Below are 26,377 nucleotides of genomic sequence, written 5' to 3' on the forward strand. Positions count from 1 at the left end.
AGAGACAAAGAATAATTCAGAAGTTAGCCTATGTGTCTTGGGAGAATGACAGACTAATTAAGAGATAGGAAAGTAAAAAAGATGAGTGTGTTTGGGGGTAGTAAGAATTCAGTTTTGATACAAATGAAATGCCAGCCAAGTATCCAAGTATAGATAGATGAGGGCTGAGATAGAGCTTTATGACTGTGCATATAGGAAAGGACAGGTCTTTGGTACCCCTGCATAGTTGAGAATCATCCAAAGTACAAAGTCAACTAACCTGACTATCTCAGATCACTTGTCTCTAATTCTTTGAACTTAAGTTTAATACAGTTTCTTTTGAAAACATCTCTTAACTGCCAATTCTGGAAGCTTTTTGGTTATACTTATTTTTATTAGGTTCTTACATTTCTTAATCTTTGCTAAACTGTTATAATTAGTAATTTCAAAGAGGCAGCCTGGTGTAGTGGTAGTGAAACCAGACTGAAACACAGACTACATTCTCATTAATCACTTTCTCTGGATTTCATTTTCTTCTATTTATAAAATGAAAATACTATATATAAGGTTATAAGAATAAGCACATATATCCCAGCCTCCAAAACTCCTACAACCAACCCTGATATTAGCTAGCCATACTTTCCTTAACTGACTGCATTTGTTGTTATTCCTATATAAAGTAGGATTGTCTTAAATTTATTTTAAAAGTCATCTCTTTAGATTGTTAAGAATCACTGAATCCTTGCATTTTGTCAACAATGACCTTTCCAGGATGAAGAGTTCTGTGACTGTTTTGGTCAATCTTAAAAACATCTCCATTCCACTGATCAAATGAATTGGCCATTTATGGATTTTCTTCAATTCTATTAGGTCTTTCTTGATGTCATGGGATTAGAGATGAATGAATTACTGTAGGCAGAAAAATATTGTTAGGAAAAAAAAGCCACCACCACTTTCCTGGGCTTTTGGGTGGCAATGTATCAGGTTGCTATCTTCAAGAAATCATTCATGAAGACTTACATCTTATAGCAATGTTTTTCTTTCATTTAATTAGCAAAGAACTCCTTTTTCCCCCCAAATGAAATTTTATATAAAACCTCACTATATAAATGGATCATAAAGTGCAACTGCTCTGATTGTGGTCTGTAAATGTCCAAAACCCCACAAATTTGGGGGAGCTTACCCCCTCTTTCATATCCCATCCTCACAAAAGCCATCACTGTATATAATATCTATAAATAGTAAAAATACCAATATGCTTGGAAGAATCAAAGCTTCAAGTGAAATAAATCAATTATATAAATAAAACATATAAAATTCATTTCTTCTTAATTTACTCAAACACATAATATAAAACTTTCACAAATGCATATTTAGAAAATTGCCCTTTAAAGCAATTTAGGAATGGATAAAAAGCAACTTAAAACATACTCTGGCTATTATATATCAAGAATAATAATTAGTATTTCCTCTTTCAATAGATGTCAATAAAGTAAAATACATGAAATACACATTAGCACTGAAATGGATCAAGATTATTTTTTATTGCAAATTTGCTTACAAGTTTGCTGCTTTTAGGCGGAGCTAAACCTGAAACGCTGAGTTAGCTGCTGCCTTATTTCCATAAACTAAATTACAACCATGAATCTGCATGTCTATTCTTGTAGACTTATCTTCCAGAATCTAGAACATTAGCCTTCCCAATCTGTCTACATGCTGGAGCACAGATTTAATTTTTTTTTTTTTTAATTTTAACAACTCAAAAACAAACAGCATACTATAAAGAAAACAAGCAATTTAATAAGTCTATTCATTTATCCCAGGTTCAGAGAATTTTTGACAATATTGAAAATGTCACTATAAATCAATTCTCATCCAAACCACTCAATTCATTTATGAATAGCTCAGCATTTATTTTAGAAAATTTTAACTTTGAAAAACCGATTTTCTCACAATTAGGCTATAAAAAGGTCCCTCTCTCCCTACACAAAAAACAACCCACAATACCTCCAAATCCTATAAAGAAACTATTATCTTTGCCTAAACTGTGCAGAATAAAATATTCATATTTCCTTTCCATTATAGTCGATAGCTTAATGCAAAACGGAGAATGCCTGTTCAAACTGCAATAATAAGGCGTTTGAGTAGTTCAAGCTTTAAATAGCCCCAGAACATTAACAGCCTGATTTAAAAAAAAAGAGACAAAAGAATGGAGACATAATAGCTATTATAGCAAACACAAAATTCTGGGCATTAATGGAGCAGAAGTAATAACTGATGCTCCTACTTTAAGCACATCAATCATATTAAAAAAGAAGAGTGTTAACACATTTGGCAAAATCTTCTAAATTATCCCAAATTCAAATGGAAAATTTATTTTTTAATGCATCACTCTTACATTTTACACTTCAGTCACATTTTACTTTTTAAGATTATTCAGAATAATTCTATTTAAGCTTACTCTAATAAGTATTTACTCACATCATTTTTACATAAAAAATTACTAAAATCACATCAAGGAATTTCTTTTTAACTGTATAAACATTATATGCTTAAACTGCAGTAAAGAAACTAGATCCTTTCTCATTCTATCTAGAATGAGCCATTACCAAATTTGTAAGAACCCTTTCCACAGCTTTTTTTAAATATTATCATAACAATCACAGTTATGAAAAATGAATCTCAACTTCACAGTGGACTAGCATCCATGCTTATTCCACATAGGTACTGCCAGTGGTCCTTGTGGTGTCCTTTCAACAATGACAAACTCATCAGGGTTGCCAAATGCCTCATAGAAGACCAATAAATCTTGTATAGCACATTCCTCAGTCTGAAAAGGATAGAGAAAAAAAAGATAACTTGTTTTAATTCTTTCAATTATAAACCACAGGAGGATTATATTAACTTTCTAATACATTTTTTTAAAACTATCATTTCATATGGACAGCATATAGTGGAATTAAATCAGGTATTCTAAATAAATAAATAAATAAATAAATCAGGTATCCTGCTATCTCCTAGGCAAGAAGAAGGCTTGAAGTCTGAGCTAGGATAATCAAGATACTCAACCTCTCCAGAATTTGATATGAATCTTGAATTGAAGGAAAAATAAATGAAAATGATTGCTGGAATCCACTCATTTTAATAGGTTCATCTTGTCATTTACTTTCTGTTACTGTAGAACTCTAACTCTTGTTTCAAGTTGTCCATGGCAATTCTGGGGTCAGTCTGTTTTCAAGCCTGGCTCTCCGGTCTTCCAATTGAGTTTGTGGAATTTTAATATTCTGTAAATAAATTCCTTTTTTCTTACATTAGCCAGAACTGCAACAGCAACTGTCTGTTGCTTATCACCTTAGAACTCTTACGGATAAGGAGCCAAGTATAAAGCTAGATATTGCCAAGTTCTATACTGGTCGCTTTTAAAAAGCATTAGTCCAAATCAGTACCAAAGTGAAAAATATTAGCTTTATCACAATTTACTGGTGTTACTTTAATTATCCTGAATCTCTTCAATTAATACTTAAATTGTAAGATGCTTCAGTTTAGTTGTACATGACATTTACATTTTGAAAGACATATGCACCTGTGCAAAGCAAATAAATGAAATTTTCTTAAGATCAAAGGATGAAATGTGTGGTAGTTCTTCACTAAATTAAACTTTTATAATCATGTTCTTTACCTGAATCAGAGCCAAGGGTTTTTCTCGACTTCTGATGAGAGCTGCTTCTTGCTGTAGTTCTTCTTCTACAATAGATGCAAAAGTGACTGGGGCTACCGTGGGAGGGGCAGTCAATGAAGATGAAAGCCAGGGACTGAAAGAATAATAATAATAATAAGCTTTCTTCATCCTCCCACATTTTCACAAGCAAAACCCCCCTGAAAAAGTTACTAGCAATGCTACAATTTTTTTTTCTAATGACCTGCAATGTAAGGGGATCTGAAAGCATTTGCTGAGATTATAGGATAATAAAATGGGAGACAGAAAAAAGGAGAACTAATACTTTATCTGGATCACTACTATACATAAAACTCTGGAAAATGCTATTAAAAAGTGGGGATAAAGCAGAAGCAATATAACTAGAGAAAGGTATTTCATTACATGGAGCAGAAAGTGTTCAGTTAATAAATTCTATTCAACTACCATACTATTCCCAATGTCTTAAAATTCTCTTTCAATGTTAAGCAGCAGCTTAGCATTGGAGATCCTAAAGTTTAATTAATTAAACTTACTTAGGACTGTCTAGAAGTGGTAAATCTGAAATATGGCTGCTTTCTGGTCCTGTGGTACTATGTGTAGAGCATCTGCAAAACAAATGCAAAATTTGGAGATTAAAAGCTTCTGTTAACATTAGTAAAACCATTTATTAACAGAAATAAGGAAGCGAAATTGCAAGCACCTGACGAGACAAATCAATAAAATGTATAGTCAAATTTAACTTTAAAATCATAAGGAAACAATAACCTGTAGTTATTTATAAAATATTTTATGTAAAACACAATAGAGGAACGTCTCACAGGAAACAATCTATTTTTTTCTAATAGTATTCATATAGGCATTTTTTTTCTTTTGTATGCTGTATGGTGGGGTCACATTTCATTATTTTTCCAAGTGATTATCCCATTATTACAATACCATGTGTTGAATTTTTGCTTGTATTTTGTTTGTACGTTTTTTGGGGGAAGTGTACAGACCAGGAATTGAAGCTGGGTCTCCCTGCATGGCAGACAAGAATTCTACCACGGAACTACCCTTGCACCCCCACATACAGGCATTTTAGTGATCAAACATACATTAGGAAAATCAGAACTTCATAAAGAACACCTGTTTCACATTAATAATATTTTAGAAACAGAAATGCAAATAACAACGAATTTAAAAATACACAGAAACTAGTTAGTTAGCAGCCAAATCCTGTGAGCAACTAACATTCTAAATACTTCAATAAACTAAGGATTACAGATAGGAGAGAGATATAAGACATGATCTCTACCTTTTAAAGGTTCACAAGCTAGAAGAGGAAAACATATAAAACAACATAAAATGATTTAAGACAGTATCTAATAAACTGAGTACTACTAATAAGGACTACAAAATTCAAAAAGTTGTAGTCAACTAGAGGGCCTCACAGAGAAGAAGACAATAAGGAGTGTAGCAGGAGGGCAGGAAACATTCTAATTAGAGGAAAAATTTCAGAATCCTCTCATCAAACAACTGTGGTAGGGAGATATCAAAAAAATATACTCAAACAATGCTAACACAATGTGAAAGTCCTATAACTGATATCTATATTAATACATACAAAGTACTATGGATTCACAAAAAGAAATTAACATAATCTGGAAGACAGCTGATGGCTTCATGGAGGAAATGGCATTAAAGCTGAAGAAAGTTGCAATGAGATAGGATTTGGCTGTACAAATACATGGAATGGAAAATATGTTGGCAGTTTAAGTAAGATTAGTAAGTCTTTTCTTTTTCTTTCTCTCACTCTTGTCCCTCCTCTCTTCCCTTCCTTGCTTTTTATAGTAGGTATATATGATAAATGAGAGATGCTTAAGGAAAGGTAGGCTGTATTCTTTAATAAAGAGAGAATGACATGGACTGAGGTTAAGGAAGGAAATAAAAGGAAAATACAGTTAAAAAGAAATAGCACGACCACAGTATAAAATGAAAAAGCTAAAATGTTTAGACCTGTTAGATTCTGAAGAATAGGCAAATTTATTTTCCAAAAGCCTGAATTCTTTCATACACATTATCTCATTTAATCTTTGCAACACTCTTATGAAAAAAGCTTGTTATTAGTTCCATTATACAGATTAGGAACTAAGACTCAAGAAGTATTATGTAATTTGCCCAGTTCACAAATTAGTAAGTGGCAGAGGTAGAACTCAAATTCAAATCTTCTTCACTTAAAGTACAGTGTATTTTCCATTACCACACAGTTGCCTTTATTTTTATTACTCCCCTGTTTGGAATACATTCCACATCAAATGTCTTCTCATTCTTTAAGAGATGACTCTAATATCATCTCTTTGCTGCTACAGCACTTCAACCAAATCTCTATTTTGAACTTCACACTGCATTATGATTGTTTATATATCTTCCTTAATGACTAGTCTCTCAAGTTACAAGACTATGTCTCATTCATCTTTGTATCTTCAATGTCCACCAGAACACCTGGAACATAGTAGCTTATGAATAAATTAACTAGAGAGCAAATAATTGAAGTAGAAATCCAAAGGCTTCTTTTTAGTAAGGGTAAAATAGTTTTTTAATGAAGTTCTATGTCTTGAAATCCACTAGACCTATAACATCTAAAATACGCAAAGTTCCCAGGATGAAGTGTTAAGACTTCGTACCAGGAGAAAAATGAAATCAAAGAGAGAATTAGAAGGTATTAAGAATAAACCTGGTATGAGATGATGAGAATGCAGACAAGGATGGTAGAAAAGTAAGTGAAAAAAATTCTACCTTCCATTTTACACAGAGACTAAATGCAAATCCTCTCAAGCTAAATTCCCTGGGAGATCTTAAAGTTAGAGATTAGAGACCTTCTAGAGCATTAAAGCATAACACAAAAACAGCACAGATAATGATTTAAGTGGTACTCAGAAATCATCCTGTGTTCTGGGGATCAGCTAAAGTGTTTTAACATTTTCAAACAGGTGAAAAAATACTGTAGAACTGATTATTATTTAATTGCTAACTAAGAAGCAGCAGCTAACTATAACCTCTCTGTTTTAAAAAATACTGTCATACATTAACAAAACTGATTATAATTAAAATGCCTTATATATTAGGACTTCACAAATTAAAGTTAAGCAAATAGAACTTAAGTGTAATATCTATATTTTATAATTCTATTAAATAAATTTTATAATGCATAAATACTTTTAAATACATTATCCATATAAGCCTCATAATAAACCTGCATGACAGGCATTACTATTCTCATTTTACATATAATGAAACTGAGGTCAGAAAGGGCTAAGCGCTATACTGGAACTAAAATCTGTTTCTTAACGATATAATCCCAAGACTTTCTCTACTAAACAATTATCTCAATAATTTTAAATTTTTCCAAACAGACTGGAATTCATTAAAATATCTTAAAACAAAATTGTTAATAAAATAGAGCCACGATTAAACTAAAAGATTTCAAAAATATTCTAAGCTTTCAGATAATATACATTATTAAGCTTTCATTTTAGCAACATACAAATAGAGATGCCATTAGATAATCTACATCTAGCCTTCTGGAAATAAAAACAACATAAAAAAGGTTAGTTAAAATGTTCTCTAAAATATTTTTGTTCAAAAGGAGGACCTTAATATTGCCAAGTTTAGACCTAAAGAGAAATAAATTAGTTTTTAGTCTCATAATTGGCTTGTTAATTTTAAAAAATTATACTAGCTTAATTACAAAGATTTTTATATAAGATTAGAACTGATATTATCATAGAATGATTTTGTCTCACAAGCAGTTTTCCTTACTAAGAAGAAACACAAGATCACATTTTCTATCCAGAAATTTTATAAGGGGATATTTAAGTGAAAGGAAAAAGAAAGAAAACATACAAAAGTGAACAATAATATATAAGTAATAATAGATGAACAAAAAACTGCACAAATACCTCTCTTTCACATTTAGTATTCCCCAAACAACATTGCCATCTTGGATTTCCCTAGCCTTGGAAAAGTTACATTTTCTGTAACTAAAACAAGAATGTAAGATTTGTAGAACTACCTGAGATGAGTCTCTCCACCCCTGTCATACAAACTTCCTAAAGGAATATAGCATTACCATGTCTTCTTGCTTTGACACCATTTATTCTGCTTATATCCTGCCCCTCCTCTTGTCTTTCATTTTTTTAAAAAGTCCTATCCTATGTTCAATAGCTGCGGCAATGAAAATAGGTCAATAATTAAGAGATCCTGCTTTTATAATATTACTCATGTGCTCATAAATATAATGATCAGATATTTGGGACTGAATATAAAAAGTTTATGAACTAATACAGCTCAAGCCCTTCTCACTCAATGAAGTCTTTCTTGATAACTAACTCTAGCTCAGTCATTTTTCCATCTCTACACACTCATCTGGAATTTAATCATATACTGCTTCTGAGATCTTTAATGTTATATTGTACTGTAATTTCATTCTTGTTCTATCATTTAACTTCCATGTGTACATATTTAGACTTACCAATTAGATTTCAAATACATTAAGGCTAGGCTTGTGTATCATATTTTTACATAACCTCAGAGGCCACTAGAATGTTGTGACTACATTAGATGCTCCATAATTTAATGATTAATACATTCTTTATCTTATATGTTATATTTTATTATTTCTTTTTTAAAAAGCACTTATGATTACATATTTTCTATGTTTAAAAAAACACTGAAGCTATGCATTTTCTTTCTCAGAATCACTATAACTGATAATAAATAACCATTTAAAACATTAACTCCTACCAGCACACACCTAAGCTATGCTTGCATAGCACTATCATACACTCTTATTCAAACTTCCAAAACAGCACACATCTTTTCACAATTAAAAGTTTTGATGTTACAGCACACTCTAGTGACACTATGAAACACAGAACTTTAATATTTTAAGTGCTCCCTGTCAAATTTATTCTAAAAAAGAGAAAATTTCAATATACAGTGTTAATATTTGAAACTTAAAATCATTACAAAAATGAACTTAATTTTAATACCTTAAAATCTATATATCTAAGGCATTCAATATGACTTATTACATTAGAAACAAACATTACTTGAAACAGAGCAACAATTTAATTCATTTCTTCATTGAGTCATTAACCAACTGTATACTGAACACCCATTCCATGCTAGGAACAATTCTAAGCATTGGTAATACGATGAGCAAAGAGACATTTTTACTTACTTTTACAAAGCATACTGTCAAATAGACACACTATTTGTAGCAGACAAACATTAAACAAAGAGTCATACTAATAAAAAATTGTAACTTTGTAAAGTGAAATAAAGGAGAAGTGTTATGAAAGCATATAACAGGAAACTGACCCAATAAGGGAAGTGAGACTTCTCCAAAGAATATGAGTGAATAGAGAATGAAAGAAAAATTAGTCAACTAATCAAAGAGAACGCAGAGAAGGAGAAGCAAAGGGCATTTCAGAAAATAAAAGACCACGAAGGTTACAATACAGAGATTACATTGCAAGATAAAACTAAAAAGGTTGACAGGAGCCAGTCTAAACAGGCATTAAAAGCAATATTAAGAATTCTAACTTTAATCCTAAAAGTAGCAAGGTAGGTATTTTAAGAACGCACAGACTAAATACACTGGAGGAAAGGAAGACAGGAAAGCGCAAGATCAGTTAGGAGGCAACTCAGGTGGCCCAACTGAAATGCACAGTTGGGTGGATGATAGTGATGAGAGTGTAGATAAAGAAGTATATGGATTTGAGAAATATTTAGCAGACATCCTAGTGAGAGACTGGATTTTGGTGATGAAGAAAGAAGTGTCAAAGATGACTCTTACAGGCAGACATGCAAATGCCATTTACTGAGGAAGAAAAATCAGGAAGAATGGACTATGTTCTATTTTATCTACATGCTCGTTTAATTCTGTTTTTGTACAAGAGATATGAGGAAAATACTGCTTGGTTTTGGACATAAGCTTGAGGTGCTTTTGAACATTCACATAGGATAACTGGATCAGTAAATCTGAAACTCAAGATGAGAAATGTGAGCATGAGATCTTTTGAGTCTAGTGTAAAGCTAATAATGGAAGATATGCTCTAGAATGGTGCAGAAAGAACATAAAGTGAAATGAGAAGACCTGTAATTGAACTTCAATATTTAATGGGCTCGAAGAACACGAGCTTATGAAAGCAAGAAAAAGATTGGGCAGAAAAACTTGAAGGAAAGTTAGGACACTTTTCACAGAGGTCAAGAAGAAACTATTTCAGTAAAAAAGGAGGGGTTGATACAAATGTTGCTAAGGAATCAAGTAAGATGAGTCATGTAAAAAAGCCCATGGTGTTGGCAATATGGAGGACACTACTGAACTTAGCCTGAACTGTTGTAGTTTAGTAATGGGGCTGGAAGCCAGAAGGGATTAAGAAATAAAGTGTGGGGGTTGATTGAGATATTATACCACCTGGACCAAATGAGAGAAAGCTGAGCCTTTTCAAAACCAGATGGTAAGAATTGTAAAAGGTTGAACATACACAAGGAAGGAGAGGGTAAGTAATAGTGTAAGGCCTCTGAAGTTGGAAGGCATAAGATTCAGCACAGATATAAATACTAGATTTGGATAGGAGGATCATTCTATTGTAAAACAAGAAAGAAGAACAAAATGAATATAAATAGAGGCAGATTTGTGTATCTTTCAGTAGGAAAATAAAGAAGTTACATATCTTCCATTTAAAAGCCTGGTCTCCAGAGCATCACTTATCATACAACTTACAGAAACAATGGCATTATGTTTACCTTACATTAAAAAAGACATGATATTCAGTTTTTTAAGCAATTTAACAGATATTGAAAATGAGAATGGTTTATTCTAGAGGATAACCCCAATTAAAAACAATCTGCAAGGAAATAACGGAAAATTTTATTTGGGACAGAAAAAGCTACTTATGAAAGATATGTACATAATTATTTTTAAATACTTGCTTTTATTTATTATAATTATACATATTATGTATATACATATAAAATGTATATATGTATAAAAGTATATTATATATAAACCATATATGAGTTCAAGTATATAAATGGTACTCAAATGTAGTTGGATATAATAATTTTTAAGAATTTAACATTAAGAAAGTACCTGTCAAAAAAAAAAAAAAGAAACTACCTGTCACTTAGGAATGAATAAAATGCCCTTCCCTCAACATTTTTAAGAAAAAAAAAACTGTGCGGATTTGAGAGGATTATGTGCCCTACCTAGAAAAGCCATGTTTTAATCCTGATCCACTTGTGGAGGCAGCCCTTTCTTTCAATTTCTATTCAGTACTGTAGTTTGGAAACTCGATTAGATAATCTCCAAGGAGATGTGACACAATCAATTACGGGTATTAATCTTTGATATGAGGGAGATGTGACTCCACCCATTCCTGGTGGGTCTTGATTAGTTTACTGGAATCCTTTACAACAGGAAGCGTTCTGGAGAGAGCAACAGAACCATGACAGAGCCATGAGAACCACACAGCCCCCACAGCCAGAGACCTTTGGAGATGAAAAAGGAATAAGCTCCTGCGGCAGCTTCATGAAACAGGAAGAGAAAAGCTAGCAGACATGGCCATGTTCGCCATGTGCCTTTCCAGTTGAGAGAGAAACCCTGAACTTCACTGGCCTTTCTTGAGTGAAAGCACCCTCTTGTTTTTGCCTTAATTTGGACATTTTTATAGACTTGCACAGCCTTAGAACAGTAAAGTTGCAATAAATTCCACCTTTTTAAAAGCCACTCTATTTTTGGTATATCACATTCCAGCAGCTAGCAAACTAGAACAACAACCTACAAGACACTAGATAGTTTTATATTGTTTAGGTCCAGTAAGTTTTCATTGAATCATAAAATGTTTAACAATCTTTGCTTGATATTCTGTTTTTTTTGTAATATATTTTTGAAACTATTAAAAATAGACATTCAAATGTTTTTAATACATTGAAGATCATTGCATATTAACTTCTGTTGCCAGTTTAAGCTATTTTTATATAAATTTAAGAATAAAGCTACCTCTCCCATCTCATATCAAATGAAGGTGTGCTTAGAGAAATACAAGAAAATATATTTATAAATACTTATTTATTCAACCAAGATTTTAATAGCAGACAAAGTAAAATATAAAAATAAATTACATGTTGAAGCTAATATACTTCATATACTTTTCATTTTGTGTTTAAGGTTTTCTTCTATACTGGACTATAAACCTGATATGGGCAGGAACTGTGTTAATTCTAGTCACTACTGTAACTCTACTACCTATCATAATCATAATGTCTGACACAGAGCATATAATAAATATCTGAGAATTTTAAGATTACAAATATCTTCCCCATCATTTATGAGTTTATCAAAAGAGGCTTAATATTTTCACTTTATCATAAATAAACATTAAAATTTTACCCTATACGTGCTGGTTTGAAAGGATGTATATCCCCTAGAAAAGCCATGTTTTAATCAAAATCTCATTTTGTAAAGGCACAATAATCCCTATTCAATACTGTATGCTTGAATCTGTAATTAGATCATCGCCCTGGAGATGTGATTCAATCAAGAGCAGTTGTTAAACTGGATTAGGTGACGATATGTCTCCACCCATTCGGGTGGGTCTTAATTAGATTCTGAAGTCCTATAAAAAAGGAGACATTTTGGAGAATGAGGGAGACTTCTGAGAGAGCAGAAAATGACATAGCCATGAGAAGCAGAATCCACCAACCAATGACCTTTGGAGATGAAGAAAGAACATGCCTCCCGGGGAGCTTCATGAAACAGGAAGCAAGGAGAAGAAGCTAGCAGATGACCTGTGCTCGCCATGTGCCATCCAGATGAGAGAGGAACCCTGACTGTGTTCATCATGTGCCTTTCCAGATGAGAGAGAAACTCTGACTGTGTTTGCCATGTGCCCTTTTCCACTTGAGAGAGAAACCCTGAACTTCATCGGCCTTCTTGAATCAAGGTATCTTTCCCTGGATGCCTTAGATTGGACATTGCTCTAGTCTTGCTTTAACTGGGACATTTTCTCGGCCTTAGAAGTGTAAAGTAGCAACTTATTAAATTATTCCTTTTAAAAGCCATTCTGTTTCTGGTATATTGCATTCCAGCAACTAGCAAACTAGAACACTATAAATTTATACATCTTATCCATTTTATATGTTGGGGTTCCATTTAAGATTTTTATTCTAAAATAGCATTCCATTTCTACGAGTGTTTGAAAAACTTAGAAACAGATCAGATGACCTCTTGAAATCCTTTTTTGATACCTAATTCTTTGTACTATGAGAAAATGGCTCAAGAACTTCATTCTCAAGTGTACAGATCTGTAATATGGAAACTACTCTCAAAATCAGCAAGTAAAATATGTCTAAAAATTTCATTGAAAACAAAAGCTTCCAAACCAAGCTGACAGAAGACTTTGGCAGTTCCTCAGGAGGTACTTGCAGGGCTGCAAAGATAAGGTAAAACTAGTATGGCTACAAGCTGCTCCTCCCACCCACTGCTTCAATCAGAGAAATTTATATTCTCTGTTTGGTATATCAGAATTGGACATAAGATTTCATTTTTTAAGAGGGGTTAGAAGGGAAAGTAAAGAAAAAAGGTTGGACGTTCAGTGAAATAGAGTTTACTACCCTGGTCACAAATGATATTTTTAATTAGTTTTTATTTTGTCTAAAACACTCTAAGGATTAATATCTTTAGATGACATATCAATGGGAATAAGAAACAAAATTTCCACTTAACCAACCAATTTAAAACACTTTTTTTTCCTCTTCCAACATTCAAGAACATTCAAGAATGTTCCTTTTAGAACAGTTATTAAGAAAATTTACATACCATGGTGGGGAGGCTGTTTTTATTACATTGTTCCTATATTATGAATATATTTCTATGTTTCATACAGGCATACAAAAATGAAATATCTTTTAAAAATACATTAAACCTTTTTGTACCAAAAATAAACATTTTTTGCTTTAGTCTCCAACATAAGTTAAAGTTTTAAAATATTAATTACCATCTATTTTCAACACCCTGTGTTACCGACATCCCTTTGCTCTTCCTTATGCAGAAACAATTTTATATTTGCACATTTAGTCACTATCGTTATACACTCTAGGCATTCCTAGGTTATACCATCTCAGTCTTTATTGCCTATCTTTCTTTCTAATTTATTTGTGCCCCCAGTCCTCCTCCCTCTATCATTTTCACAATCAGTTTCATTCAGTGATCTAACATTATTGTATTACAGCTAGGTAGTATTGTGCTATCCATTTCTGAATTTTTACAATCAGTCCTGCTGTACAATCTGTATCCCTTCAGCTCCAATTACCCAATATCTACCCTATTTCTATCTCCTGATGGTCTCTGTTCTTATCTGAAATTCTCCAAGTTCATTTACTAATGGTAGTTCCTATCAGTGAGACCATACAGGAAAATACATTAAACTTTAAAAACCAATATCAGAAATCGTTAAGAGAAAAACCTGGAAATACCAAAAGGACTATCAGCAGATGTATGGGTAAGCAGATTATAGCATGTCCATACAATGGAATACTTCTCAACAATAAAGAAGAATGAACTACTGGATGGATCTCAAAGTATTAGGCTGAGTAAATGAAGACAAAAATAGATACTATATGATTCTGTTTATAAAACTCTAGAATACACAAGCTAATCTATACCAATAGAAAGCAGATAAGTGGTTGTTTGGGAGGTTGGATGAAAAAGAGGGAGTCAGGGATTACAACGGAGCATGACGAAACTTTTTAGAATGATGATATGTTCACTATCTTGAATGTGGTGATTGTTTCATGAGTTATATATGTGCCAAAACTCCAAAGCGTATACTTTAAATATGTATAGTTCATTACAAGTCAATTATACTTCAATAACTACTTCAAAACAAACAAGCAAAAAAAAAACCCACGTCAATTCTGAGTGCAGAAGAATGCATAAAAATCTTTAACAAATTTTTTGAGATTATTTTAGAACATAAACCTCCACAGACTATGTTAAAACTGAAAATGTTTGTTTATTTTATTACCTCACAACTTCTGGAGCATGCAGATTTTCAATTTCTTTAAAACAAACTTTTTTTACATGAGCTCCTGAACTATGGCCAGTAATTGGGTTTTTTTCTTCCAATAAGAAATCTCGAAATGACTTGGATGAAACGGAAAATAGAGATGATGTCCTGCAAAAGAAGGCAGAGATCATATTATAATATCCATTTGTTAAAAAGGTTATTGTTGGAAATCATAAGGGGACGGTGGGGGAAATGTACACCAAAAATTTTATGATATTACATAATTAGGTTTTTCAATATAATGTTGGATCCTTGTGAACTAATCAAAACTGTTTAAAGAAAAGGCAATAAATAGACTAACACTAGAGAGGACCTAAGATGTCGAAATTAGCAGACAATGATACTAAGCTAGCTAATGCAGCTATGCTTCAGGTAATAAAGAAAAGTATGTTCAGAATGAATTAGATAAACTCAGTAGAAGAAAAGAAACAAATAAAAAAAAGAACAAAACAGATATTCAAGAAATTTTAATACAATATTTGAAAATCAAAATTCACTGAACAGATTTAACAGCACATTAGAGAAGAGTCAAGTTGAAGACAGATCAATACAAATTAACAAATCAGAAGAAAATAAAAGACTGAAAAACATTTTGGAAAGACAAAGGGATTTATGGGATATCAAAAGGTCTATCATACAACTTACCAAAACTTATGGGAAATTTATGAGATGTGGCAAAGGCTCTGCTGATGGAAATTTATTGCCCTAAATGCCTGTATTAAAAAACAAGAGAAAAAAAAAAAAAACAAGAGGGTGGACCACCACAATGGCTCAGCAGGCAGAGTTCTCACCTGCCATGCTAGAGACCTGGGTTTGATTCCTCGTGTCTGCCCATGCAAACAAACAAAACAAGACAAAAACAAGAAAGAGCAAAAATCGAGGAATTAACTGCTCATCTGGAGGAACTTGAGGAAAAACAGCAAACTAATGCCAAAGCAAATAGAATAAGAGAAATAACAAAGATTAAAGCAAAGTTAACTGACTGGGACAACAAAAGAACAACAGAAAGAATCAATAAAACCAAAAGTTGGTTCTTTGAGAAAATCAATAAAATTGATGGGCCACTAGCAAGACTGACAAAGAAAAAAAAGAGAGAGGAGGCAAAAAAACAAAATCAGAAATGAGAAGGCATTCGTTACCAAAGACCCTAAAGAAATAAAAGAAATCACAAGAGAATAGTACGAACAACTATACACCAACAAACTAGACAACTTAGATTAAATGGACAAATTTCTGGAAACACACAAACAAGCTACACTGACTCAAGAAGAAATAAAGGTCTCAACAAACCAATTACAAGTAAAGAGATTCAATCAGTCATCAAAAATCTTCCTACAAAGAAAAGCCCAGGGCCAGATGGCCTCACAGGGGAATTTTATTAATTATTCCAAAAAGAGCTAACACCAATCCTGTTCAAACTTTACCAAAAAATTGAGGAAAGAAACTCTACCTAACTAATTTTATGAAGCTAATATCATTTTAATACCAAAATCAGGTAAAGATGCTTTAAGAAAGGCAAACTACAGGCCACTCTCCCTAATGAACACAGATGCAAAATTTTTCAATAAAATATTAGCAAACTGAATCCAACAACACATTAAAAGAATTATATACCACGTGGGGTTTATACCAGGAATGCAAGGATGATTCAATGCAAGAAAATCAATAAATGTAATACAGGACATTAACAAACTGAAAGGGAAAAATCACATAACTTGATGGATGCTGAAAAGCAATCGACAAAATTTAACATCTCTTTTTGATAAAAACACTTGAAAAGATAGGAATCAAAGCTAATGTGTTAGTTAGATTCAGGTGTCATCTTGGCTAGGTGAAGGTGCTTAGTTCTATTGCTATGGACATGAGCCAATGGCGAATGAACCTCATCTGTTGTTGATTACATCTGCAGTCGGATAGGAGGCGTGCCTGAGGCAATGAATGATGTTTGATTTAATTGGCTGGTGCTTAAAATGAGAGACTCAATGTGGCACAGCCCAAGCAACTCAGCATACCTCATCTCAGCACTTGCAGCTCAGCCCAGGCCTTTGGAGATGCAGTAAGGAATCACCCCAGGGAAAGCTGCTGGAACCCAGAGGCCTGGAGAGAAGTCCAACAGAGATCACCCTGTGCATTCCCACATAAGAAAGAACCTCAGTTGAAAGTTAGCTGCCATTCCTCTGAAGAACTATATGTCAACTAAATAAATCCCCTTTTATTGAAAGCAATCCGTCTCTGGTGCGTTGCATTCCAGCAGCTAGCAAATTAGAGCGGGTAGCTACCTCAATATGACAAAGCGAATATATAAAAATCCAATAGCCAGCATCATACTCAATGGAGAGAGAATGAAAGACTTCTCCCTAAGATCAGGAACAAGACAAGGATGCCACTGTCACCACTATTATTCAACATTGTGCTAGAAGTTCTAGCTAGAGCAATCAGGCAGGACAAAGAAATAAAAAGCATCCAAATTGAAAAGGAAGAAGTAAAACTTGCATTATTTACAGATGACATAATACTATATATGGAAGATCCTGAGAAATCTACCGCAAAATTAGTTGAGCTAATAAACAAATTCAGCAAGGTGGTGGGGTATAAAATTAATGTGTAAAAATCAGTAACATTTCTATACACAAGCAATGACCTAACTGAAGAGTCAGTTAATGAAAAAACTCCATTCAAAATAGCAATGAAAAGAATCAAGTACTTAGGAGTGAACTTAACAAGGGATGTAAAGGATTCATACACAGAAAACTACATAACATTGCTAAAGAAATCAAAGAAGATCTAAATAGATGGAAAGACATTCCCTGCTCATGCATAAGAAGGCTCAATATAGTTAAGATGTGATACTACCCAAACTGATGTAGAGATTCAACACTGCTGTTTTATTAATGCTATCTGATATTTAGAGATAAAAACAAAGCTGAACAGGTTGGGGTTAAAGTAATTCAGAGCATAGGGGTAAGGAAGACAGTGTCTATATTTTAGAACCACACATACTCTTTGAGACCAATGAAAGAAAGGTTTATTTGATCTGGAACTGAAATTTTCTGTAGTGCATAATCTAATTCAACCTATCTGTATAGCTCATTTGAACAACTGAAACACAGGGAGAACAGAATAAGAAAGAGGTCCTTTAATCCTGTATAGATTACTGCAATGCCTGGAAACATCCTAGACTATATTAAGCAGAAAATCAAAAAGTACTGGCAAAGTCCCCTGAGGGAGGAGAGAAAGAATATGAAACTATTAAACGTTACCACCAGGGAGTCCCCTGATACTGTGTCAAACTTTAGGGACACCCAAATCAATAGGCCATGCCTTCAATCATGAGGCTTACTCTTGTGAAGCTTATGTAGGTAGCGGAGAAGCTTAGACTACCTATAGGCATGCCTAAGAGTTACTTCTGGAGGACCTCTATTGTTGCTCAGATGTGGCCTCAGTCTCTCTAAGCCCAACTCTGCAAGTGAAATCATTGCCCTTCCCCCTACATGGAACATGACATCAGGGGTGAAAGTCTTCCTGGCAACATGGGAAATGACTCTATAGGGATGAATCCAAACCTGGTACAGGGGATCAACAATTTTATCCTGACCAAAAGGGGGAAAAAAGTGTAATTAATAAAGTATCAGTGGCAGAGAGAGTTCAAATGGAGTCGAGAGGCTACTGTGGAGGTTGCTCTTATGCAAGCTTCAGGTAGACCCTGACACCTATCATAACCTGTGAACCCCCAACCAGGACCATTCCAGCCAATCCTAAAGAACACCTAGGCAATATATAAGATTCCACAAGGGTTCCATGCACCAGAGTAACTTTCCAGAAACTTTCAACCTCCAGATGGGTCCCAGATTCAGATAAGTCCTGAAACCTAGCCCACCCTCTCCAGAACATCAGATAGTTCCATCTCCCTATCATATTATATTAGTGACAGACACTTGCAATATCAAAAACGTAAAACTGCCATAGCCAAAACACCCCTAAAGAGAGGGATGGAAAGATTAAAGGTCATGGTGGTAGAGAAGATAGGATTTAACAAATGAATATGAATGCTGAATCATTAAAGTGATATCTCTTTTTGTCTCCAGTACTTTAGAGCAGCTAGAAATAAAACACGGTAATTATGAAATTGTAATCCATGTCAAACTCTGAAATATGTTCTACAACTAATTGTGGTGCTGTGCTTTAAAATTTATAGTTTTGTATATATGTTATTTTTCACAAAAAAAAGAAGGAAAAAAAGTCAATTGTGATGATAAAAAAGTATTTAAGCACTCTAGCCTCCTATATTCTGGAGCAGCGAGAAGGAAAATTAGGAAAGGATCGTATGGTAGCCCTTGATAAAACTCTGGGATCTGTCCTGTTAACACCTGTTGAAGAGTGCTTTGAAAACTATGGCTTTTTTATTTCTTTGCTTGGTATGTTATATTATACAATAAAAAAAAAGTTGAAAGTAAAAAAGTTATATATATACAGATGGCTAGCTCTAAATGGAATTTAGAAGAGTTTATATTCATGCATCAAGCCAGGCCACAAAAATTGTGCCTTCTTACACTCAAGATGACTGATGAAAATGTATTATTCCTCCAAGTAAAACATTTGATAATTACAAGTGGCCAATTCCCACATACAACTGGTGTTTTTATGTCAGCTTTCAAATTCAACTGGTTAGAACTTCATTCTAATGGGATAACTAATTATCTTCAATATGTTCCATTGCCATAAACTGCAGGCAACAGGAATATGACTACATACTAGGAGTCATAAGACTAGGTGAATAAATGTATGCACAGACTAGTGAAAATCCAGTAAGGATTTTTTTTAGTAAAAAACCATAAACAGACTCAGAGGACTAAACTCTGATTTGCTAATGAAATGTACACTAACCGTTACTGTGAAAAGAACACAGTATAAAAATTATGTTATAAAGAAATAAAATATCATTAGATGACTCTTCAGGATGATAAAGATACATCTTTGAGAGCATTTTTAACAACTTCTAGATAAATTACTCCAGTCAAAGCTATATATCGCAAATTAGATTAAAATGCTAGTTGAAGATTAACTTCTGTATTTTTTCAAAGCTGTAACTAATTCTTCCAACTTTTTTTTTTAAACCAACATTTAAAAAGAATGTTCTTTGGAAAACAAATCTATTCCATATTTTTGTTTGTTTGTTTTTGTTTTTGGAGAATTTATGATGCAGTTTTATTAACAGAGAGCTCTATCTATTCCATTTTTACCCTCTCCAAGCATATACTACATGTACTTATACTCTAGGTGTATCTGATTAAAAACCAAGTGAGATCTTACAGTACATGGTTACTTCTCTATAATTTTAAAATCATACACAGCAGTGTATTACTTTATATTCACTCGATAATTAATGTCTTGAGATAATTTAAAATACTTTATAGCCCTCAAAGGATTCAAGAAAAAATTACTCAACAATCCAATAATGGTTATATCAATTTATACCAAACATACATCAAAATTCCTAAATACCAAACTATTTTATGTAAATGTGTCCTTTGAATTTCTAACAGTTTCTGATGTTCTCAATTTAGCATAAAATTTCCATAACCAAACAAATCATATGTAAATATTTTACATATTTATTTATATAAACAGGCACATTTATATACACTTTTACATATATTTATATATGTATGTTTTACAAAGTTAGCTCATCCCACTTTTTAAATGAGTACAAATAAAAGCCTGCACAAAAGGTAGTTTTCCCAGTTACTTAAAAAAAAAAAAAAAAAGAAAAAGCAATGTGACTGTGTGATTGTGAAAACCTTGTGTCTGATGTTCCTTTTATCTACGGTATGGACAAATGAGTAAAAAATATTGATTAAAAATAAATAAATAATTGGGGAACAAATGTTGGGGGGAAAAAAGGATGCACAAATTCAAAAGAATTCAGTAGAAATAAATTTTAAAAGTTCTTTAAGTTGAAAATATCAACTCTTGATACAGTTTTCAAGATGCCATTAAAAGGACACACATTTTTGGAAATGATGCGAACGTTCTAAAAATGATCAGGAAAAAATACAATCAATGCAAAATAGGGTCTACAGTTAACAGGAACTTTGCAATATGCATCCCTTGAATGTAACAAAGGCAACATGCCAAAACTAAAAGTCAGTAAAGAGGGGAGGATGTGAGAGAGAGGTATGGGATTCTTTGTGGAATAAAAGGAAATGTTCTCATATAGATTGTGGTGGCAAAGGCATGGCTATGTAATTAGATCAGAAACCACTGATTTTTTAATTTAAGTTGGATTGTATGATGTCCAAATAAAACTGTTTAAAAATGAACAGAGCGATAAAGAAAATGTGGAAAAAGAGATGTACCTATTCACAGCTGGTAGGGAAGCTGAGAGGTATAGCCCCTCTCGAGGGCAGTGTGGTGGTTCCAGAGGAGGCCAGGGGTGGGACTGCCATATGATCCTACAACTCCACTGCTAGGTATATACATGGAAGAACTGAAAGTGGGGACAGGAATGGACATTTGCACACTGCTGTTCATGCTCACGATGTGTAATGGATGGAGGTGGCAAGAGTAGAGACTGAGGAATGGAAGGGGAACTGTTGTGTATATGGTATACATATATATACATATACACACATAAATATATACACACAATGGACTACTGAGTGGCTATAAGAAGGAATGAAGTTAAACAAACAAACAAACAAAAACAACTCTTGAAAGGCTCATACACTGGAAGTATCTTATGTAACAGATCCCAAATTAGGCATGAGGATGAAAAGGTGAAAACTGGTTCAAAGTTTATGTGTGGAGTAATTGAGAATAATAGATGTCCCCCCTATCTCCGTTTAGTCAGATGACTAAACTAAACTTCCTTTACCTTGGCAGAAGGCAAACTGGACTCAAAATCACTAATAATAGAGGAAGGCAGGAGTGAACTACTGTGTAGAAAGTATGTAAACTAAATGATGAAGTATGTGAAAATCTATACCAAAGGTTAAGAACCTCAGTCCCCCAGCTCTAATCTCCCTGTCCTGATTTGCTTCCAGAATGCTGGCACCCAAACTATCACACCAGCAAAAAATTAAAAGGTTCCTTTTTAGAGAAGCTGACAAACCAAGGAAACCAAGAAGAAAAGACATGGAAAGACTGACCTATGGTATGTACCATAATAGAACCATAACTTATAATTAAAGTTATGGTACCTAGTTGTTAGGTCAAACACTGGCCTAGATATTTCTCTAGAGGTATTTTCTGTCAGCATGGCTAAGTTATGGCATCTAGGTATGAGTCAACATGGCTATAAGTTATGGCATCCAGTTGTTAGGTCAAATACTTGCCTAGATATTGCTCTAGAGGTATTTTGTAGATGTGATTAGCATCTACAGCAAGTTGACTTTAAGTAAAGGGGATTATCTTTGATAACGTAGTAAGCATCAGCCAATTAATTAGAGACTTTAAGGGCTAAGAATTGAGATTTCCAAAATTCCGCGTCAAGACCACACTATCCACTCTCCTCTTAGTTTATAGCCTGCTGGCCTCCCTATGAGATTTTAGACTGAAGGTTTCAACATTAACTCTATCAGCCTACCCTACATATTTCAGACTTGCCAACCCCACAACTGCAAAAGCCAATTTCTTAAACTAAATCTCCTCTATATGTATACACACATACATCCTTTTGCTTTTGTTTCTCTGGAGAACCTTAATACAACATCCTTTATCAGAAAAAAATATTGAAGGTTGTGCTACAATAAAACAAGGAGTAAACCAAGAAATAGAAAAATTGGGGATCTAGAAGAGTGAGGATCAAACACTTGAGGGAAACAAAGGAAATTCTTAGAATGGAAGCCTAAAATATTTCATTATTTTGGAACGTTTCATAGCTGTACTGGAGAATTTGAGGGGGGAAAACAGTGATGAATGTACAAACAGCAAGGGACAAATTGAGGAAATTAGTCATTCTAGGAAAAAAAATATAAAAGAAAACAGACATAAACAGAAAGGTCTGGGACAGGAGACTGCTATCTTTTCCTTGGAGTATGCCTATGACATTTGAACTTTTTAAACTATGTTCGTGTTTCAATTTGATTTTAATTTTTTTTTAATTGGAGATGGTAAAACTACTATTTACAAATTAGATTCTAAACAAAGAAATCCAGTAAATTTGCTCCTTAGTTTGTTTCCCTAAGTTGAATAATCAAGTTTTGTATCTTCTTTTGTTCATTTACATTTCGCTTTTATAAATAAGGAAATAGTTTGACGGTTTGGCCAAAATTATATTACTAAATCCAAAGCTTCCTCATGTGCTTTAATTCTCTCACGCTGCAATATATTTAGTATTGTGAGTACTGATCCAAGAACTTACTTTTTCTCTTTGTCTCTTATATACTTTTGTTTAGAAAAAACAACTCTGTTGCAACAGCTAGACTATAAACTGATCAAATCTGTCTCATTACCTTATTACCAGAAATTAGAAACGCCTTGCATGTAAAACGTGGTCAACAAATATTACTAAACATATTCTCATGTTTTACCCTCTTTTCTCATTTTCTTAAGTTTCCCACCTCTTGTTACTCTCTTTTCTTCTTTGACCATGAGCTCTGGGTGGTATCGCTTTAGTTCCATTGGTGGCACTCAAAATAATATGAGTTGCCAGTTTCCTCAAAATATTTTATTTTTTAATTGGGAAAAATATTCCCTCTTACAAAATAAAAAAAAAGGTGGCATTAGAAGCATTGAAGGGATTCCCTGAAACTATGGTGGACTCTAAGATCCTTCCCAAATCTTTGAGAAAAACAGAGTTCTCTGATGTGTTTCTTTGTCCTTCACTCTATGTATGCACTTCTCTAGAATCGTTTCCAGATATCTAAGTTACAAAAAAAAAAAAAAAACGGATAATGGCAGGTGAGCAGGAAGCACAACCTATTTTACATATCTCTAAACTGTCTCTGTGGAGACTGTTTTTCTAATGCTGCCACTATGGGTGAATTCTAATAGAGAAAGCTTAGATAATACAATGTTAAATAAACATCTCTATTTTAAAAAGTGACAGTGTATCTATGTTTTAACCAGATAAAGATATTCATGATGCATGCAGAAGTCCAAAGATACTAGGGTAGTAAAAATAAACTTTTGGTTTTTACCAAATTGTTCTGATATCACTTCCCAAAAAATGAAAAAATTATACTGTTTCTTTAAATCACTTAAGCAATGGAAGCTACTTAGACTATCAAGAAGAAACTACGTCTACATTTGAAAACCACAATGTCAAAACATCCAGTATTAAAAACAAAAGCAAACAAATAAATGAAAACACTGCGTCCCAAGTTCTAATTTTTAATTTAAAATTAAACAAAGAGTCGAATAAACTATTATTTTAAACATATTACAAATGGGGGGTGGGGTGGGGAGGAAGAAGCTAAGTACTACCTTAAAAACTAAAAGAACCATGCTTATTTTAATAAAAGTAAAAGCCTACCATGCATTCACTGGCTTAGGGGTTTTTGAAGGTGCAGTTAACACTGCTTCCGTGTTACTCATTCCTGAATAGCTTTCTTTGGTAGTCATTGCTATCATTTTCCGTTGCTTCTGAGAAAGTTTAATTCCATGAGAAAGAATTTTACTAGAAATTAAATTAGACAAATTAGCATTAATTTCTGCTAAATGATGATTAAAGATAATTATATTGCTTTCCATTTATTTGGTGTGACTATTAATATTGAATAAAAATGGCCACAAGTTTCAGTAGTGACAATATCAGTATACCATCAATGATCAAGTAATATTACACATAAGCTTTTTTTTTTGGCATGGGCAGGCTCTGGGAATTGAACCCAGGTCTCCAGCATGGCAGACGAGAATTCTGCCACTAAGCTACTGTTGCACCACCCCCTGTATCAAACTTTTGAAGTGACAAAGACTTCTAACACAAGTCTTAAATCTTTGGCTTTTTCTCAGAAACAGTCCACAATGATAATTTTAGAGGCAGATTTCTGAAATGTAATACAAGGATCTAGACTATCAATCTCTAGCACATATTTAAGAAATAATATTATGGAGGCTAAGTTACCTAGAAAAAGCCTTATAAATAACTCTAACATCAAAAACATAAAAATAATGGGAAAGGTCATGTGAAGATCCAATTCTTTATGGGAGAAATGTAATGCAACAAAGTCTTTCACTTTTTATGATTTCTTTAACCAACCCCAAATTTGTCTTTGGTGTAGCTCCACATTTTTGTCTACTTTCTTCAATTTCCATGATAGTTCTCAGATCCATGACAGGAGGGCTGGTAGGACTAAAAAGATATATAAAAGTTATCTTACAAAGCATTCATTTACCCATAAAGTCCAATCCCCAAACTTCACTAAAACTGAAAATCATATATAAGATTGACAAGAGTAGAATTTAGATCTATTTCATTAGCTGTGGCCAACCTCAAAAGTCATGTTCTGAACAAAAGTTACTTTTATATGTACAACATAACTAACAACTAAAGTACATCCAAAGTCATAATGTTAAGTGAAACTCTTAATTAAACTCTTAATTAAAAACAATTGGAGCTGAAGGGATACAGACTGTGCAACAGGACTAGATACAAAAACTCAAAAATGGACAGCACAATAATACCTAATTGTAAAGTAATCATGTTAACACACTGAATGAAGCTGCATCTGAGCTACAGGTTTTTTTTTTGTTTTTTTTTTGTCTGTTTGTTCGTTTTTTTTTTTCTTTTTCCTTTTCTTTTTTTTACTATTATTATTATTTTTTCTCTATATTAACATTCTATATCTTTTTCTGTTGTTTTGCTAGTTCTTTTCCTAAATCGATGCAAATGTTCTAAGAAATGATGATCATGCATCTATGTGATGATGTTAAGAATTACTGATTGCACATGTAGAATGGAATGATTTCTAAATGTTGGGTTAATTTCTTTTTTTTCTTTAATTAATTAAAAAAAAAACACTACCCCAAAAAAAGAAATAAAAATGATCAATAAGTATATGTAAAAAACAAAACCAAAAACTAAGCAATAGAAAAATTCTTATCTAACTCAGGCAGAAAAACTCATCAAAGTTCAAATTAAATTCCTATCCATTAGGATAAATGGAGCTTTAAAATTATGTTCTTTCCTTTCTATTTTTTTAAACAAAATTCTTAATCCTGCTCAACATTAATGAACACAGACATTTATTAGAAAGCTGGGAGATACCACAATATTAGTGGTCCAACAGGGACCTGTAGCTTAATGAAAAAAAAATCATCAATCTTTAGAAACAGACAATTTCTTATGTGATACACAAACATTTTTAACACATATCATTACATATTAAAGGATAACCTGCTTCCTTTCTTTTCTTCCATTACAAAGAAATTCTATTTACTATTCCAGCTAGGTAATACTTCAGAATGAATGTAGAAATGCTTACTACATGTTGACAGGCAGGTATCCTAAAACAGATAGTCAATCTATATGTTGATTTTATTCCAAACTATTCTGAAAACGCATCTAAAAAAAATTCTAACACCAACAATTAGAAGATACTTTCCTAGGTGTTACCCACATTTTATGTGTACTATGTTAACTAAG

The 26,377-nt window shown here is 33.1% G+C and overlaps 1 protein-coding gene across 2 annotated transcripts in view; it reads right to left on the reverse strand.

The window, feature by feature from the left end:
• Positions 1–1,499: 1,499 nt before the first annotated feature.
• The window catches only part of IBTK (inhibitor of Bruton tyrosine kinase), a 101,058-nt gene continuing 76,180 nt past the window's right edge, over positions 1,500–26,377 (reverse strand). For both annotated transcript variants that reach the window (XM_077162326.1, XM_077162325.1), the window contains exons 25-30: positions 24,992–25,084; positions 24,266–24,409; positions 14,749–14,898; positions 4,210–4,281; positions 3,659–3,791; positions 1,500–2,809 (exon numbers count right to left, since the gene is read on the reverse strand). In XM_077162326.1, coding sequence (XP_077018441.1) covers positions 2,678–2,809; positions 3,659–3,791; positions 4,210–4,281; positions 14,749–14,898; positions 24,266–24,409; positions 24,992–25,084 — 724 coding nt within the window. In that variant the 3' untranslated portion in view covers positions 1,500–2,677. The remainder of the gene's footprint in view (positions 2,810–3,658; positions 3,792–4,209; positions 4,282–14,748; positions 14,899–24,265; positions 24,410–24,991; positions 25,085–26,377) is intronic.

Source organism: Tamandua tetradactyla, chromosome 5 (assembly GCF_023851605.1).
Source record: "Tamandua tetradactyla isolate mTamTet1 chromosome 5, mTamTet1.pri, whole genome shotgun sequence".
NCBI lineage: Eukaryota > Metazoa > Chordata > Mammalia > Pilosa > Myrmecophagidae > Tamandua > Tamandua tetradactyla.